This window comes from Rhinoderma darwinii, chromosome 13 (assembly GCF_050947455.1).
Source record: "Rhinoderma darwinii isolate aRhiDar2 chromosome 13, aRhiDar2.hap1, whole genome shotgun sequence".
Lineage (NCBI taxonomy): Eukaryota > Metazoa > Chordata > Amphibia > Anura > Rhinodermatidae > Rhinoderma > Rhinoderma darwinii.
The window spans coordinates 7,823,775-7,841,384 of NC_134699.1; the positions used below are offsets into that span (position 1 = coordinate 7,823,775).

The 17,610-nt window shown below is 44.2% G+C and overlaps 1 protein-coding gene across 1 annotated transcript; it reads left to right on the top strand.

Moving 5' to 3' along the window:
• Positions 1-12: 12 nt before the first annotated feature.
• Positions 13-16,529, top strand: LOC142666056 (pre-mRNA-processing factor 6). The gene is made up of 21 exons (XM_075845934.1): positions 13-243; positions 576-741; positions 1,032-1,150; positions 3,117-3,195; positions 3,577-3,753; positions 5,479-5,610; positions 7,999-8,093; positions 8,215-8,371; positions 9,178-9,340; positions 9,417-9,535; positions 9,738-9,956; positions 10,100-10,222; positions 10,306-10,427; positions 10,627-10,765; positions 10,875-10,994; positions 11,084-11,260; positions 11,410-11,543; positions 12,371-12,462; positions 14,120-14,234; positions 14,472-14,598; positions 15,905-16,529. The coding sequence occupies exons 1-21, from the start codon at positions 77-79 to the stop codon at positions 16,055-16,057; spliced, it is 2,895 nt and encodes a 964-aa protein (XP_075702049.1). The 5' UTR covers positions 13-76; the 3' UTR covers positions 16,058-16,529.
• Positions 16,530-17,610: the final 1,081 nt, after the last annotated feature.

Here is a 17,610-nt window from a genome sequence, read left to right on the forward strand (position 1 = left end):
AGCGCTGGCGCCGGAAGTTTTCGCCACGCAGAGCATTGTGGGATACCGTGTGGTGTCGCTTCTCAGTGCTGGAAAAATGGCGGCCACCTCGTCCTCAGGAAGCGGCCCCGGGCCCTCAGGAGCCGGTAACCCAGGAGGAGCCTCTGGACTAACAGCGTCCATTACCGGCACCATGAACAAGAAGAAGAAGCCGTTCCTGGGCATGGCGGCCCCGCTGGGATATGTGCCGGGTCTGGGCAGAGGGTAAGAGATCTATCGGCTGTTTGTGGGGGATGTGCGAACTTATATAGAGGGAGGATCAAAGGGGCGGGGGTGATATAGGGGGCGCTGTAGAGCTGTGGGCATGGAGATCACCAAGACAACGGGCTGGATACTGGTAGGGGATTGGATAGAGCGAAGAAAGTGATAAGTGGACCGCTGCATAGCGTCTGCGGAGCTCAGCGCCGGTCGTGGCATCTGCGGAGCTCAGCGCTGGTCGTGGCGTCGGTCTGCGGAGCTCAGCGCCGGTCGGGCATGGTCGTGGTGAGGGCATTTAAATGGAGAGCCCTGTTCCATTTCTTCTTGTTTCTCCTCAGTGCTACAGGTTTCACCACCCGTTCTGATATCGGTCCGGCCCGTGATGCAAATGACCCAGTGGACGACCGTCATGCACCACCAGGGAAAAGGACGGTGGGCGACCAGATGAAGAAGAATCAAGCAGATGATGACGACGAAGATTTGAATGACACAAATTACGATGAGGTGATTATAAAATGTCACTTACACGCTGGGCTGACCTGATATAAAGTCACTTCATGAAACTCCTGACTGATGTATTCAGCTGACAGAGTATTGTCTAGACCGGATACAATTGTAACAAACCCTCAGCTGCATTAGGCTTCTAAATGAAAACAATCAACGTTTCCATTCACTGACAGCAAGTATTGGTTCTGAAAACATTGATATTTGAAACACAAAGTATATTAGAAAGTTACAGAACTTCTTATTACACAAATATCCCAACTCCTTGTCTGCATTTTGTCCCATTCCAGTTTAATGGCTACGCCGGGAGCTTGTTCTCTAGTGGCCCCTACGAGAAGGACGATGAGGAAGCGGATGCCATTTATGCCGCCCTAGACAAGAGGATGGATGAGAGGAGGAAGGAAAGAAGGTGAAGTATCAGTAACACGAGGGGATGATGGGAGTGTAATTGGTGTAAAGTTCATCACCATGTAATATACATCCATCTAGGAATGCTGCCATCCTTGTGTACGCGTAAGGCTATGTTCACACGCAAACGCAAAAACGTCTGAAAATACGGAGCTGTTTTCAAGGGAAAACCGCTCCCATGATTTTCAGACGTTTTTTAAGCCACTCGCGATTTTCGCAGCGTTTTTTATGGCCGTTTTTGGAGCGGTTTTCAATAGTCTATGAAAAACGGCTCCAAAAACGTCCCAAGAAGTGCCCTGCACTTCTTTTTCGCATCAGCTTTTTTAAGCGCCCGTTTTCCAAAACGGCCACGTAAAAAAAAAAAACGGCCCGTCGGAACAGAACGCCGGTTTTCCCATTGCAATCAATGGACAGATGTTTGGAGGCGGCCTGCTTTGGATTTTTCAGCCGTTTACGGCCCGAAAAACGGCCGACAATAGCCCTCAGACTTGAGGGCCTTTTACACCGGCCGAAGCTTGTCCGGTGCAGCGAGCACTGATCAACGAGACATGGTTGATCGGCGCTCGTTTGCTCCTGTCACACGGAGCTATGGATGGGAACGAGCGGTCGTTGCTCCGATCGCTCGTCCCCATACGTTGTCATGTCGGCAGCGCGTCTCCCTGTTTACACACCGAGAAGAGCTGCCGACAACCAGAATATTTCGGTTTTTGTTAAACTATATGATCAAGTGTTTGCTCGTTCCTCTGCTGATCGCTGGCCTATTTACACAGCGCAATTATCGGCAATGAGCGTTATATGAACGCACGATAATCGCACAGTGTAAAATGGCCTTTAGGCCTTGTTCACACTGTGCAGATTTGCTGCAGATTTTGCATGTATTTTTTTTAAGCAAAAACCAGTAGAACAGACCGATAAGACCTTCCTTTATATATTTCTTCTCTTTAGGTTCCGTTCCTGGTTTTGACTTAAAAAGTACATGACAAATCTGCACTGTGTGAACAAGGCCTTAGAGCTGTTTTTATTGCCCCAAATTCCAGTGCTTTGCTGTGGTATTCTGAAATAAAGCTTCTTCTAAGGTCTAGTTCACACTAAGTTGTAATTGATTCTTTGGTTGTCACTTATTTTTACAGGATAGATGAGAAATATCTGATTGGTGGGGGTCCAACCACTAGGACCCCACCGATCTCAAGAACTGTCTTTCCTTGCTGTCCCTGTGAGCCCCATATGAAAGAAGCGGTACTGTGCATGCTCTGCCACCTTTCCATTCATTTCTATGAGGTTGACGAAGATGGCGCTCGGCAGCCCCATAGAAATGAATGGAGAGGTGGCAGAGCATGCACAGTACCGCTTTTTTCATATGGGGCTCACAGGTACGGCAAGGTAAGAACGTTCTCGGGATCGGTTGTTGTTCCAATGGTCGGACCCCCACCCATTCGATATTTATCACCTATCCTGTGGGTAGGTGATAAATATTGTTAATGATAAAATCCCTTTGTCTCCCTGTCCCATGTACTTTAATTAATGCCCGATTTATAGTTTTTGACTATTAGCTTAGAATGTTTGCATTAAAGGGGTTCTCCGCAATCACGATTGTTAGAAGGGCCTCTCCACAATAAGCAGATCGCAAAGTTCCCCCCTGCTGGGACCCCTAGCAACCAGCTGTAATCTGTGCGAAAACCTGGCAGTGTGTGTCCAGTTTCCCTCTAGCGCCACCACAGGGGAAACAAAGCATTACACAGTGGTTATTCATATCAATGTGTTGTCTGTGTAATACAGGACGGGTCGGGTCCTCCAGAGGGAGGGACGCTCTATGTAACCCCTCTCCACTCTAACCAAGAGATGAGGATCCCCCTCTATTAACTCAGAATTCACTAATAGGGTGTATGACAATGGGTGTTCTAAATTGGGCAATCCTTATAACAGGCTTTTCTTAATGACTGCTCCACCCTTTTTTTTTTTGTTTACAGAGAACTGAGGGAGAAAGAGGAAATTGAAAAGTACCGTATGGAGAGGCCCAAAATCCAGCAGCAGTTCTCTGATTTAAAGGTAAGCAAACCTCTGTCATTCGGAAGCTCAACTGCTTTGTCCCAGAATTCTGCATTCTGTTTTTGGGACAGGAAGTAGCTGTCTGTTAACCACCATCAGCCATACTATAACTCATGGGATGGATTTTCCGGTTAACCCTGAGGATGCTCAGTCTCAGGTATAACATTAGTGGCGATACCACTAACGAGAAATGCTGGGTAGTGTAGTTCAGTGAGAGAGGAAGTAGCTGGCTTCTCGTTCGGGCTTGGATTTAATAGAAAGCAAAGGAGTTGTCACCTCGTAACAACCCCTGTCCATATGCCATATGAACGTCAAAGAGCGGGGTTCCCTGCAGCATCTTCAGGGGTTTTGATGGGGCTAATATCTTTTTTGCATCTCCAGAGGAAACTGGCAGAAGTGACTGAGGAGGAGTGGCTGAGCATCCCAGAGGTCGGAGATGCCCGCAATAAGCGCCAGAGAAATCCTCGCCATGAGAAATTGACCCCCATTCCTGACAGCTTCTTCGCCAAACATTTACAAACCGGAGAGAATCACACATCTGTCGATCCGCGGCAGTCGGTAAGTGGGAGGGGTCTTTGTGCTGATGTTGTTCACTCGATTAACCCTTAGTGACCACCAATACACCTTTTCACAGCGGTCACGAAGTGGCCTTAGGCTAGGCCGCCGACTTTTTCGCGGCGGCCTAGTCTAAGTACTGCACGGGTGTCCCGTGCAGGCTGGAGCGGGTGCTCGGCTGTCTGACAGTCGGGCTTCTGCTCCAACAGTATCAAAGTTTACTTAGATGGCGGCCGTTTAACCCCTTAAATGCTGCAGTCAATAGCGACTGCAGCATTTAAGACATTTACAGAGGGAGGGTCATCTAGTGGGACTGAAGAAATTAATGTGAAATAAAAATGTGTAAAAGATTACAGTAAAAAAAAAAAAAAACTTTTTCCATTAAAAAGTGTTTTTTTTTTTTTTAGTAAAAGAGAAATAAAAGTACACATATATGGTATCGCCGCGACCATAATGACCCAAACAATAAAGTTAACAAGTAATTCAAACCGCAAGGTGAACTCCGTAAAAAAAAAACAACTCAAAAACCTATGGCGGAATTGCTATTTTTTTCCATTGACCCCCAAAAAAAGTTATAAAAGTTAAATAATAAGTCCCATATAACCCCCAAAAAGTACCAATGAAAACTACGTCTCGTCCCGCAAAAAATAAGCCCTCATATCACTACATTGACGGGGAAAAAAAAAATTATGGCTGTTGGAATGCGACGATTCAAAAACAAAAAATATTTAAGTGTGTTTATTGTGCAAAGATAGTATAAGTGCCCTGTCTCCTACATAAGAAGATCGGCGCTATAATGTAGATGACAGATTGTTTTTCTAAATATAAAGCACTGCTATTTTCACCACGCTAGGAGCGATTTTTACTTTATGCTAATGAGTTTCTTAATGCCCAACTGGGTGTGTTTTTACTTTAGACCAAGTGGGTGTTGTACAGAGGAGTGTATGACGCTGACCAATCAGTGACCAATCAGCCTCATGCACTCCTCTGCATTCATTTAGTCAGCGCGTAGTGATACTGCATTGTTCGCTATGTGCTGTCTTATACTGACACATTAAAGTCATGGAAGTGTTTAGACCGTGAATAGACATTCCTTCCAGCCAGGACGGGATGTCTATTCACAATCCCTACACTTCGTTAACGTTTGTTTGGTACTTACAGCAGAGCAAGCGTAATCTCGCTGTAACCTGTCATTTTACAGCATGATCTCGCGAGATTACGCTTTGCTCTGCTGTAAGTACCAAACAAACGTTAACGAAGTGTAGGGATTGTGAATAGACATCCCGTCCTGGCTGGAAGGAATGTCTATTCAATGTCTAATCACTTCAGTAACGTTAATATGTCAGTATAAGACCGCACATTGTGAATAACGCAGGATCCCTATGCGCTGTCTACATGAATGGAGAGAAGTGTATGACGCTGATTGGTCACTGATTGATCAGCGTCATACTCTCCTCTGTACAACGCCCACCTACTCTAAAGTAAAAAAAAAAGCCCAGTTATGCATTAAGAAACTCATTAGCATAAGTCTAAAATCGCTCCTAACGTGGTAAAAATAGATCGTTTTTCTAAATAAAAAGCACTGCGGTCACCTACATTACAGCGCCGATCTTATATAGGAGACAGGGCACTTATAATGTGACAGTTCCTCCTTAAGGCCTAAAATAGGCTGGTCTCTAAAGGGTTAATGTAACATATCCGAACAGTTTCATTTATTTTTTTCTCTAGCAATTTGGAGGATTAAACACCCCATACCCAGGAGGAATGACTCCCGGGCTAATGACACCTGGTTCTGGAGATCTGGACATGAGGAAGATTGGTCAGGCCAGAAACACTCTGATGGACATGAGGCTGAGCCAGGTGAGCGATCGTGTATGATGGCCGCTTATTAAGAGGAATGAAGCGCTATTATTCAAATTGCCCCTATATAAATAGTACTAGAATTGGTGAGAACCCCTTATCAGGAATGTTATCAACAATTCTCCTAATTAAAGCACATCCTTAAAGAGGCTCTGTCACCAGATTCTGAAACCCCCATCTCCTATTGCATGTGATCGGCGCTGCAATGTAGAGAACAGTAACGTCTTTTTTTTTTTTTTTTAAACGTTCATTTTTGGCCAAGTTATGAGCTATTTTATATATATGCAAATGAGCTTTGAAATGGACACCTGGGCGTGTTTTTTTTGTTATGTCCAACCGAGCGTGTATTGTGTTTTTAACTGGGCGTGTTTATGTGTATGACGCTGACCAATCAGTGACCAGTCAGCGTCATACACTCCTCTACATTCATTTACACAGCAGCACAGCGTTCTTACTAGAACGATGTGCAGCCACATACACAAGTGTCCTGATAATGAATACACATGATCCTCCAGCCTGGACGTCATGTGTACTCAGAATCCTGACACTTCTGACTCTTTTCTCTGAGATTTCCAGCAAGGGAAACGAAATCTCGTTTACCTCGTAATCTCGCGAGATTACGCGTGGCTTGCTGGAATCTCACAGAAAAGAGTCAGAAGTGTCAGGATTCTGAATACACATGACGTCCAGGCTGGATTTCATGTGTATTCATTATCAGGACACTGCAGTAACGTTAATCTCTGTGTATGTGGCTGCACATCGCTGCTGTGTAAATGAATGTGGAGGAGTGTATGACGCTGACTGGTCACTGATTGGTCAGCGTCATACACGTAAACACGCCCAGTTAAAACACAATACACGCCCAGTTGGACATAACGAAAAAAAAACACCCAGTTGTCCATTTCAAAGCTCATTTGCATATATATAAAATAGCTCATAACTTGGCCAAAAATGAACGTTTTAAAAAAAAAAACAAAAAAAACGTTACTGTTATCTACATTGCAGCGCCGATCACATGCAATAGGAGAGAGGGATTTCAGAATCTGGTGACAGAGCCTCTTTAAGGGTATGTTCACACGCTTAACAAAAAACGTCTGAAAATACGGAGCTGATTTCAGAGAAAACAGCCTCTGATTTTCAGGCGTTTTTGAAGTTGAAAATGAAATTTGGAGCTTTTTTTGAGGCTTCTTTTCAGGCGTTTTTTGAGGCGTTTTTCATAGTGTTCAATGGAAAATCAGCTCCAAAAAACGCCTCAAGAAGTGACATGCTACTTCTTTTTACGGAGCGTCTTTTTACGCTCCGTTTTTTGAAACTGAGGCTTAAAAAGACGCCCCGTATGAACTAAATGCTGTTTTTCCCATTGATTTCAATGGGCAGATGTTTGTAGGCGTTCAGCTTCCGTTTTTTCAGGCGTTTTTCGAGGCATAAACGCCCCGAAATACGCCTGAAAACACTGCGTGTGAACATACCCTAATGCCTCAAACACTAGGATCCATTTCAGTGTTTGTCAAAGATTGCCCAATAGCGCTAAGGCTCTGTTCACATGGCATTATGCCTTCCGTCGGAGGTATACGTTGAGCCAATTTCCTGACCTATACCTCAGACGGAAGGATGTGATGTATGCCAATGCTGTAAGTTGTTGTTTTTTTTTTTTATGTATCCCTCTGTTAAATAGCGTTGTTTACTATGCAATTCTATACAGCAAAAAAAGGTATGTCGTGATATACCGATGACTCTTTTTTTTAATGGGGACCTATAGATATGTACGGCATATGCGCCGGGAGCTTTCCTGGCACATATGGCTTTAACGCTATACGAACAGAGTCTTAAGTTATTAGGTACAGTAAACACACACACCTTGCCCTTCCTGTTGGCACCCAAGGAATGACTGCCCAAATTTTTCATCATCTGTACTTTTTGGGTATCAAAAGGCCCATTTACACAAGCCAATAATGGGCCGAACAAGCGTTTGTTCCTGATTATTGGCCCATGTAAACAGGGCAGCGATTAGCCGACAAACAAACTCGTTCGTCGGCTGATCATAGTTTATGGAGCCTATAAAATCATTGTTAGCAGAGGATGTGCTGCCGACAATGATGCAAACTGATAGGGACCCAACGATCTTATTAACGATTGTTCTTCCCCATACAGAAGGAATTGACCCGTGTAAAAGGGCCTGTTAACGAGTGCCGATCGAACATGTTTAATCGTCGAACGACAATCGTTATGGGCGGATATCTGCCCGTGTAAACCAGCCTTTAGAGAGGTCTGTCTGGCTACAGATACACCCAGTGTTTTGCATTATCAGCACTTTATATAGGTCGGCGGATTTGGTGTCTTTTGTATAGACGTAAATGTGATCATTAAATTTAATCTGAAAACTTGCAGGTTTCCGACTCCGTCAGTGGTCAAACGGTGGTGGATCCTAAAGGTTACCTGACTGACCTGAACTCCATGATCCCAACACATGGGGGAGACATCAAGTAAGCGTGTTAATTACTTTACAACGTATTTGTCCTCTTTAAATCCCCCGCAGACTCTTTGTGACGTTACATTTTCAGGCTGAGTAAAAAAAAAAAAAAAAAATTTTTTTTTTTTTACCAGTGATATTAAGAAAGCTCGTCTACTGCTAAAGTCTGTACGAGAGACTAACCCTCACCATCCACCGGCCTGGATTGCCTCTGCTCGTCTGGAAGAAGTTACAGGCAAATTGCAAGTAGCCAGAAACCTCATCATGAAAGGCACAGAGATGTGTCCCAAGGTCAGCGTATATTCTGTGCGTGGGTTTTGGCTAAAGACAATTGACAGTGGTTACAGATTAGGGGTATGGGGTTACAGATACACCGGGGTTACCTATTGTGACCATATGGATGAACGTAAGGGTATGTTCACACGGCAGCGTCCGTAACGGCTGAAATTACGAGGATGTTTCCGCCTGAAAACATCCCCGTAATTTCAGCCGTAACGGCATGTGCAGGCGCTTGAACGCCGCGTCCATTACGGACGTAATTGGCGCTGCTATTCATTGGAGTCAATGAATAACGGCTCCAATTATGGCCAAAGAAGTAACAGGTCACTTCTTTGACGCGGGCGTCTATTTACGCGCCATCATTTGACATCGGCGCGTAAATATACACCTCATGTGAACAGACAAACGTCTGCCTATTGCTTTCAATGGGCAGATGTTTGTCAACGCTATTTTCGGCGCTATTTTCGGACGTAATTCGGGGCAAAAACGCCCGAATTACGTCCGTAATTAGTGCGTGTGAACATACCCTAAAAGTGTTTGAATATTGCCATTGGGTGAGGTGGGAACAAGTTTATGGCTGTATCTAAGGTTCTTGTCCCATCAGGGTGACCCCTTTTATTCGACATTTCCTTCGACACTGGGCTAATCGCAGCGGGTTCACTTACTAGAAGCCACAACACATTCCTATTCGGAAGGCCCCCCTCTCTATAAACAGGGCATAGCTATAGTGGCACAACCCCATTAATATTCTGCTTGTGTACTTTGTCACAATCTCCTATAATATGTAGTTGTTATAATGTAGTGTTTGTTTTCTGCAGAGTGAAGATGTCTGGCTGGAAGCCGCCCGGCTACAGCCTGGAGACACCGCAAAAGCCGTAGTGGCTCAGGCCATCTGTCACCTCCCGCAATCTGTCCGGATCTACATCCGAGCCGCAGAGCTGGAAACTGATCTCCGAGCTAAAAAACGTGTCTTACGGAAGGGTGAGTGGTTATCTGCTTAAGTCGTCTTCTAAATGGTTACACGGTGTACTAATCTCCTGCTTGTTGGTCTGTGCAGCTCTAGAACACGTTCCAAATTCCGTGCGTCTATGGAAAGCCGCTGTGGAGCTGGAGGAACCGGAGGATGCTCGTATTATGTTGAGCCGCGCGGTGGAGTGCTGCCCCACCAGTGTAGAAGTAAGTCCACTCCAGGGTGCAAACTAAGACAGAAGTAGAAGACGATTCTCTGGCTTTCAGCTTCATTGGGTGATTTATATTTCTGATGGTACCATGTTTGGGTCCGAGCCCTCTGTTCTAGTTAGACAGCTGAAATGCCAAGGCTGAGAATTTAATGAAATTCCACGGTCATCTTACACATTATCCTTTTTATCCCCCCCAGCTGTGGTTGGCCCTCGCCAGGCTTGAGACCTATGAGAACGCCCGAAAGGTCTTGAATAAGGCACGTGAAAATATTCCCACCGACAGACATATTTGGATTACAGGCGCCAAACTGGAAGAAGCCAATGGGAACACTCAGATGGTGGAGAAGATCGTAGACAGAGCGATCACCTCTCTAAGAGCCAATGGCGTAGAGATCAATCGGGAACAGTGGATACAGGTACATGCTGCGGTTTTTGGCAATGAATGGAGGATGCGCCTTCAGTTTAGTTAGTGAATATTGCAATGTGTCTGAATGGCCACGCTGTCCATTTTCCTTATGGTAAAGCTCTATTTTCAATATTGTTTTCTGTTGCAATGTAGGATGCGGAGGAGTGCGACAAAGCTGGCAGTGTGGTGACGTGCCAGTCGGTAGTGAGAGCAGTTATCGGTATTGGCATAGAAGAGGAGGACCGGAAGCACACGTGGATGGAAGATGCTGATAGTGTAAGTCTTTTATACTAAAACAACGCTGATGTGATCTCGGTGCTCATGGCATATAATAACGTGTGTTTCTTCTTATATTGCAGTGTGTGTCTCATGGGGCCCTGGAGTGTGCCCGAGCCATCTATGCACATGCCCTCCAGGTTTTCCCTAGCAAGAAAAGTGTGTGGCTCCGAGCGGCCTATTTTGAAAAGAACCATGGTACAAGGTATGCTTGGATTTCGTATCTGCAAGTTGCTAGCTGTGTTTGCTGTAAGGGTGGTGTCCGTCAACAAACTTGCTGACTGTTTCCAATAGCAACCAGCACCATTTTGAATTCAGTTCTGAACTATAATGCAAGCTGTAATTCAGGACTGGCTATGGCTCTAAACTTTTGTGAATGATACATCTTGCCCTTTCTCCCACAGGGAGTCATTGGAGACCCTTCTGCAGAGAGCAGTTGCCCACTGTCCTAAGGCAGAAGTTTTATGGTTGATGGGTGCAAAGTCCAAGTGGCTAGCGGGCGATGTGCCAGCCGCTAGGAGTATTCTTGCCCTTGCCTTCCAGGTTAGTATGGTCACCGCTTATTAATCCATTGGAGAACTATTATCGGACTGGAATGTTTGAAGAAGGCTTATTAATATGTATTCTTCATTCATTCATTCTATCTTCTCAGGCTAACCCCAACAGTGAGGAGATCTGGTTGGCAGCCGTCAAGTTGGAGTCTGAAAATAATGAGTATGAGAGAGCTCGAAGACTGCTGGCGAAGGCTAGGAGCAGTGCTGCAACCGCTAGGGTAAGCCACGGTCTCCAGCGATGGTCTGCGGAGGTGCTCCTGTATTTCTGCCATATGTTTTGACATGTTCTATTACTATAATCCTACAGGTGTTCATGAAATCTGTGAAGTTGGAGTGGGTGTTGGGGAACATAGAACCTGCTCTGGACTTGTGCGACGAGGCCCTGGGCCACTATGAAGACTTCCCCAAACTTTGGATGATGAAGGGTCAGATTGAAGAGCAGCGGCAGCAGATTGAAAAGGCCAGAGAAGCGTACAACCAAGGGGTAAGGGCCTGGGCATGTCATTGGAGCAATCGTCCCACCGCTTTTAGTCCATTATACAGAAGTAATTGCTGCTTTGGTTGGTCAGGCTTATTTTCGGTGATTCTTTCATGCTTAACCTTATAATAAGTTTCTCTTTTTTGTTATTACAGCTGAAGAAATGCCCTCATTCTGTCCCCCTTTGGCTGCTGCTCTCTAGACTAGAGGAAAATGTGGGGCAGTTGACCAGGGCTCGAGCTATCTTGGAGAAGTCGCGTTTGAAGAACCCTAGGGTCCCGGAGTTATGGTGGGTCATCCTTCTGATCAACATTCTTCCTTATGAGGGTGTTAAAGGGGTATTCCATATGGAGTAAAAAAAAAAATTCTACTTTGTATAATAAAGTTATACATTTTTCCAAAGTACTTTCTATATCAATTCATTGCAGTTTTAAAAATCTCTGCTTGCTCACATTGTTTACTTCCAGTGGATAAAAATCTTCCTGGTCATGTGATGATCGCACAGGTTATAGTTTTGAGCTGCGCCTTCTCATGGGTCCATCATATGACCATGGACAGATTTTTGTCCACTGGAAGTAAAAAAAAAAAAAAAAAAAAAAAGCCTTCTATTCAATGGCTGCAAGCAGAGATCTTAAACCGTGAGGAATTGATATGGAAATTAAACTATATAACTTTTGGTTATACAAAAAAAAATAACATACGTTTGGTGAAATTGGAATGAGCCTTTTAAAGCGTTAGTAGGATTCGAAAAACACGGACGCTTTCTTCCAAAAACAGCACCACACCTGTACGTGGATTGTCTGGTCTATGCAATACCATGAACAACCTTTATACAGGCGTGGTGCTATTTTTTTGGAAGAAAGCATTCATGTTTTTTTATGGGCAACCCCTTTAACTCATTAAAGGAGGCCTACTAATAATATTAGAGGACCTGTGCTCACCTCATGACGTGTCTGTTTTAGCAGTAATTTGCATTCCCTATGAAATAAAAATTCTGGAGCATCTTTTCTGTATTGTGCCGTTCCTCTGCTATTCCTCTTAGAAATGTTTGAATAAACGGATAACAGTTTTTTTGTCAATTTGGCTTCTCACCTACGACCTTCTGATTTTCTACAGGTTGGAATCTGTGCGGCTGGAGTTCAGGGCGGGTTTAAAAAATATTGCTAATACGCTGATGGCCAAGGCTTTGCAGGAATGTCCCAATTCAGGTGAGAGTCGTGATACACCAATACTGTGTAATGCTATGTCGGGAAATACACATTTTCCTCTACCTTCACTGCTCTTGCATACAGAGGATGAAGCGAATAGATTTGCTTAATTAAATTGTTCATATTGGGAGATACCATCTGTGATATTGTATTAAGGGGGGCATCTTGAGTAACTTTATAAATGCATTGCATTACTTCTGTCAAATCGGAGTTGTGGTCTGTATTATAGTCAAGAGCTAAATCTCCTAAGCAAGTCTGCTGGTTGCTGTTGGAAACAGTCAGCAAACTTGTTGATGGACACAACCCTAACAGCTTAACTGAGCCCTTGAAATAAAGGGGGACAATACTTATCAGTAGGATCATGGGGGCAAGCTTTGTGCAGACGCTAAACAAGCAGCAAATGTTGGGAGTTTTCAACTCTGAAGCCTGCAGAATTATGACTGCAACTCCGGCGTATAATACAGGCTCTATGGAAGAGTACAGGATAAGTAACGTCATGTATGTACACAGTGACTCCACCAGCAAAATAGTGAGTGCAGCTCTGGAGTATAATACAGGATATAACTCAGGATCAGTACAGGATAAGTAATGTATGTACACAGTGACTCCACCAGCAGAATAGTGAGTGCAGCTCTGGAGTATAATACAGGATGTAACTCAGGATCAGTACAGGATAAGTAATGTATGTATACAGTGACTCCACCAGCAGAATAGTGAGTGCATCTCTGGAGTATAATACAGGATGTAACTCAGGATCAGTACAGGATAAGTAATGTAATGTATGTACACAGTGACTCCACCAGCAGAATAGTGAGTGCAGCTCTGGAGTGTAATACAGGATGTAACTCAGGATCAGTGCAGGATAAGTAATGTAATATATGTACACAGTGACTCCACCAGCAGAATAGTGAGTGCAGCTCTGGAGTATAATACAGGATGTAACTCAGGATCAGTACAGGATAAGTAATGTATGTACACAGTGACTCCACCAGCAGAATAGTGAGTGCAGCTCTGGAGTATAATACAGGAAGTAACTCAGGATCAGTACAGGATAAGTAATGTAATGTATGTACACAGTGACTGCACCAGCAGAATAGTGAGTGCAGCTCTGGAGTATAATACAGGATATAACTCTATCTGTACAGGATAAGTAATGTAATGTATGTACACAGTGACTCCACCAGCAGAATAGTGAGTGCAGCTCTGTAGTATAATACAGGATGTAACTCAGGATCAGTACAGGATAAGTAATGTATGTACACAGTGACTCCACCAGCAGAATAGTGAGTGCAGCTCTGGAGTATAATACAGGAAGTAACTCAGGATCAGTACAGGATAAGTAATGTAATGTATGTACACAGTGACTCCACCAGCAGAATAGTGAGTGCAGCTCTGGAGTATAATACAGGATATAACTCTATCTGTACAGGATAAGTAATGTATTTACAAAGCGCCTCAACTTATGTCGATTCAATTTATGCTATATAGTGAATTGCTATGCTGATTTTTTTTCTGAGCGGATTGTGTTGCTATATTTCTAATTTCCATTTAGCGTCTCCCCTGTTCTTTCTTCTGGCTCAGAATTTGTGTTAGATTTGTTTTTGTACATATAGTCATATTTCCATGGGATTTCAAGATCTGTGCTGTCTTTTCTCAGGTATCCTCTGGGCAGAAGCAATATTCCTAGAGGCCAGACCTCAACGTAAGACAAAGAGTGTGGATGCGCTCAAGAAATGCGAGCATGACCCGCATGTGCTGCTAGCAGTCGCCAAGTAAGTGCACACCCAAGGCCGAATTCAGACGCACGTAGAGTACATCCGTGTCACGGCGGTCACACGGACGCATGTATTGCAATGGGCCGTGTGAAGGGTCAGTTGAAAACTAGAACATGTCCTATTTTGTTCCCTTTTCACGGATCCCTCCATAGACTCCAGTTGGGCTCCTGTGCGATGCCAGTATTCCTTTATTTTGTTACCTGTAACAATCTCTCTTCCTTTTCTTACTTTTAGACTGTTCTGGAGCGAACGGAAAATGTCCAAGGCCCGGGACTGGTTCCACCGCACTGTCAAGATTGATTCCGATCTCGGTGACGCATGGGCGACTTTCTACAAATTTGAGCTACAGCACGGTACAGAGGTGAGTAGTTTCTTCAGATATCGTTCTGTTTTTTAATGGGTGTTTCGCTGTGGACAACCCCTTCCCATATTGTTTCTCTGTCTCTGATCTGCCGCTTACAATAGATCTTTGATAGGAGCCATACAATCCATTGCCTTGGTTATGATCCTTTACACCGTAGAGCAAAAGCATAACACATCGGCAGTTGGATGGCGCTTTTCGGTACAACCCTATCTGACCCTCCACTGTTCCAGTTTGCCATAAAGCGCTCAGCCTAGGGTTTGCAGCATCAATGTATTTTTTTACAAGAAGCAGTAAAGTGGCATTCACAAGTCTCTTTTAATGTGGAAGGGACCTCGTATGTATTGCAAAAAAAAATTCAAACCATACCAGACCAAAAGTGAAAATGTGGTAGAGCTATTTGGTTTGAATAGAGGTAGTCAAACTTCCTTGCCCGCTGCTGTGCCCTCAGTTTAGTTCCAGTCCAGCATTAAAGGGGTTTTCCCACAGGATATGTCAGGTAGATGCGGTCCCACCTCTGGGACCCGCACCTATCTCTAGAACGGTGCCCCTAAACCCTGTTCTACCTCTTTGTGTTCCGGCTGATATCCGAACATGGCGTGTAGCTCGCTGAGCTACGCTGTTTCCATAAGCCCCATAGAACTGGATGGTAGTTATGCTGTTTCTGTAACTCCCGACCATGTAATCCGGAAGCGGCCGGGAGGCAGCGTGAGCACAAAAAGCTAGAACAGCGTTTACGGGGCCCCGTTCTAGATATAGGTGGGACCTGCATCTGACATATCCTGTGGATATGTCAAATGTCCCTCATGGCAAAACCCCCTTTAAGCTGAAGAGCTCAGTAATGTCAGACCTAATGCACATTGTAGAGCCACGTGCAGAAGGCTGTACTGAGGGACCCCCCTGTCCATGCGACTCCGCAATATAAAAATTTGATGGTGCATAAATTATATATCGGAGGTACAACAGAGCCCCATAGAAGTCTGTGGGTGTTGTATTGCAGCTCCGTGCAACTCGGAGGCCTAAGACAAAAAAAAAAAATGGTTTAAAATTAGGCATATACTGCAGAAATACGTTTGACAACCAGTCTATTGCCTCAATGCATTTTAAATTATTTGAGCACATTTGCTAATATTCTTCAAAAATGTTCTCCGTTTTGTGTATACAGCTCCTATACAAACGTGTCGTCATGGTTACAGATTACAAACAAACCCGGTTTGTTTTTCTGATCCTGTTAAACAGCTTGAATGAAAATATGGGAAAACTTCAGAATTTTTAGATCTAGTTTTTTTTCCCCTCTCTACATTAGGAACAGCAGGAGGAGATCAGGAAGCGCTGTGAGAATGCGGAGCCACGTCACGGAGAGCAATGGTGTGCTGGGTCCAAGGACATCAAGAACTGGCAGCAGAAACTCGGAGAAATTCTCACCTTAGTGTCAGCAAAAATCAAGAACACGTTCTGAGCCGCTATTAATACGCTGTACATAAATCTGCCCCCAGAGGGCGCTGCGCTGACCTCAGTGCAACCCCCTCCTTAGTAGATTATATTTTATATTGTGTTTTCTTTTTCATTGCAAGTGGTGGAGTGTCATACCCCTTCCTTGTTTCCAAGCATCGCGAGCAGAGGACATTGATAATAAATAAATCTCCATTTACGAAGAAGAAGAAGTCGGGGGTCTCGGCGACCAGAAAATGGTTTTAGGATTTTCTATGAAAATTCGGACTATGGGGATCTGATAATGTGCGCAGAGGTGGATAATGAACTGTGTTAACCCTGAACTGTAGCAGCTATTTGTCCTCTGTTATACTGCTCATGACCACATGGGGGCAGCAGTGATCACCCAACTTTTCTAGAGGTTTTTAGGCTAATTTAGATGGGTCATGTGATGTAAAGTTGCTGTAGTGTTTCAGCCTGCTTTATGTTACGTATTGCTGTCTAACGTTTTAAAGTATAGTTTATTACATCGCTAAAGGGTCCTCCCCTCACGACGGCCGTTGTCGGCCTCTTGCTGTGATTGTGTAAAGTGGTGATCGTCAATACAAATCTTTTTATGTAATATTTTGTGTTTTTATTGTATTGTGACGGCGTTTCCAAATGTATCGGTAAGTTTCGCATCCATTAAAGCATAACTCCACCTAAAATGTACCTGCCTGTATAGAAGTTAAAGGCTGTTCAGTAGGCGCAGTTGATACCCAACTCAATATCTGGCCAGAGGTTTTATTAGAATTATATTCTCCATATCGAAGGAATTTTTTTTGCTGGTCCCCTTTAAACAGAAAGCGACATACGGTGCGACTGGAAAGCCATGCCCCCTGTCACTAACTGACGTTACGACTACTGCCATTTTTGTTGTCCGATCTTCCTCAATATGGCGTAGAAAACATTGAAATATTTCCCCTTGGTCTTACAATACGTAATATCGCCACTTTACCACCAGGTGGCGCACTTCCCCCTCAGCCTATGACTGTCATGCTAGTTATGTGTCAGGCATGCAGCAATGGTTGAGTAATTGTGGCTTTATTTGGGAGCCGGGGGACAGCTGTATGTTACTGATCAGGGGGGTGAGGGGGTGACAGACGCTGGAATGTCTATAAATTTATATTTTGTCTCCATGTCACCCCCTTTGCTTTCATTCCTGTCAGTGCTTCTCTTCTATATATGGAGTATTGGAACTGGATTGTCAACTGGCTCTGTCATGCGGAGTGTTAACCCCTTCAGTCCAGAGAGGGACAGGATTACTCATCGCGGGAAAAACATCTGCGACCAGACCCCGTTTTCTTGTGTCCTATATCCACATACGATGCAATATATACATATACATTGCATCTTCTGTGGATATAGGACACTTATTTGTATATTGGGAGAAAGCCTTCCCCCAGACTGAACCTCGTAACAGAGGCTTTAATGTAGAGAACCACCAGATTAGTAAGTTTACCTGCAGTCCTATGTAAAAGGTGCCAAAGTACAAACTTGGCTCTGCTATAGCTGATACATTTGGTGCCCATTGAGCTTAGC

What these genes read in the sequence shown, in the direction of transcription:
- LOC142666056 (XM_075845934.1), top strand. Translation starts at nt 77, where the DNA reads ATGGCGGCCACCTCGTCCTCAGGAAGCGGCCCCGGGCCCTCAGGAGCC. An exon ending in GCTGCCCCACCAGTGTAGAA is followed by an intron (nt 9,536 to 9,737) that starts GTAAGTCCACTC and finishes TATCCCCCCCAG; the next exon opens with CTGTGGTTGGCCCTCGCCAG. An exon ending in GTGCTGCTAGCAGTCGCCAA is followed by an intron (nt 14,235 to 14,471) that starts GTAAGTGCACAC and finishes TCTTACTTTTAG; the next exon opens with ACTGTTCTGGAGCGAACGGA.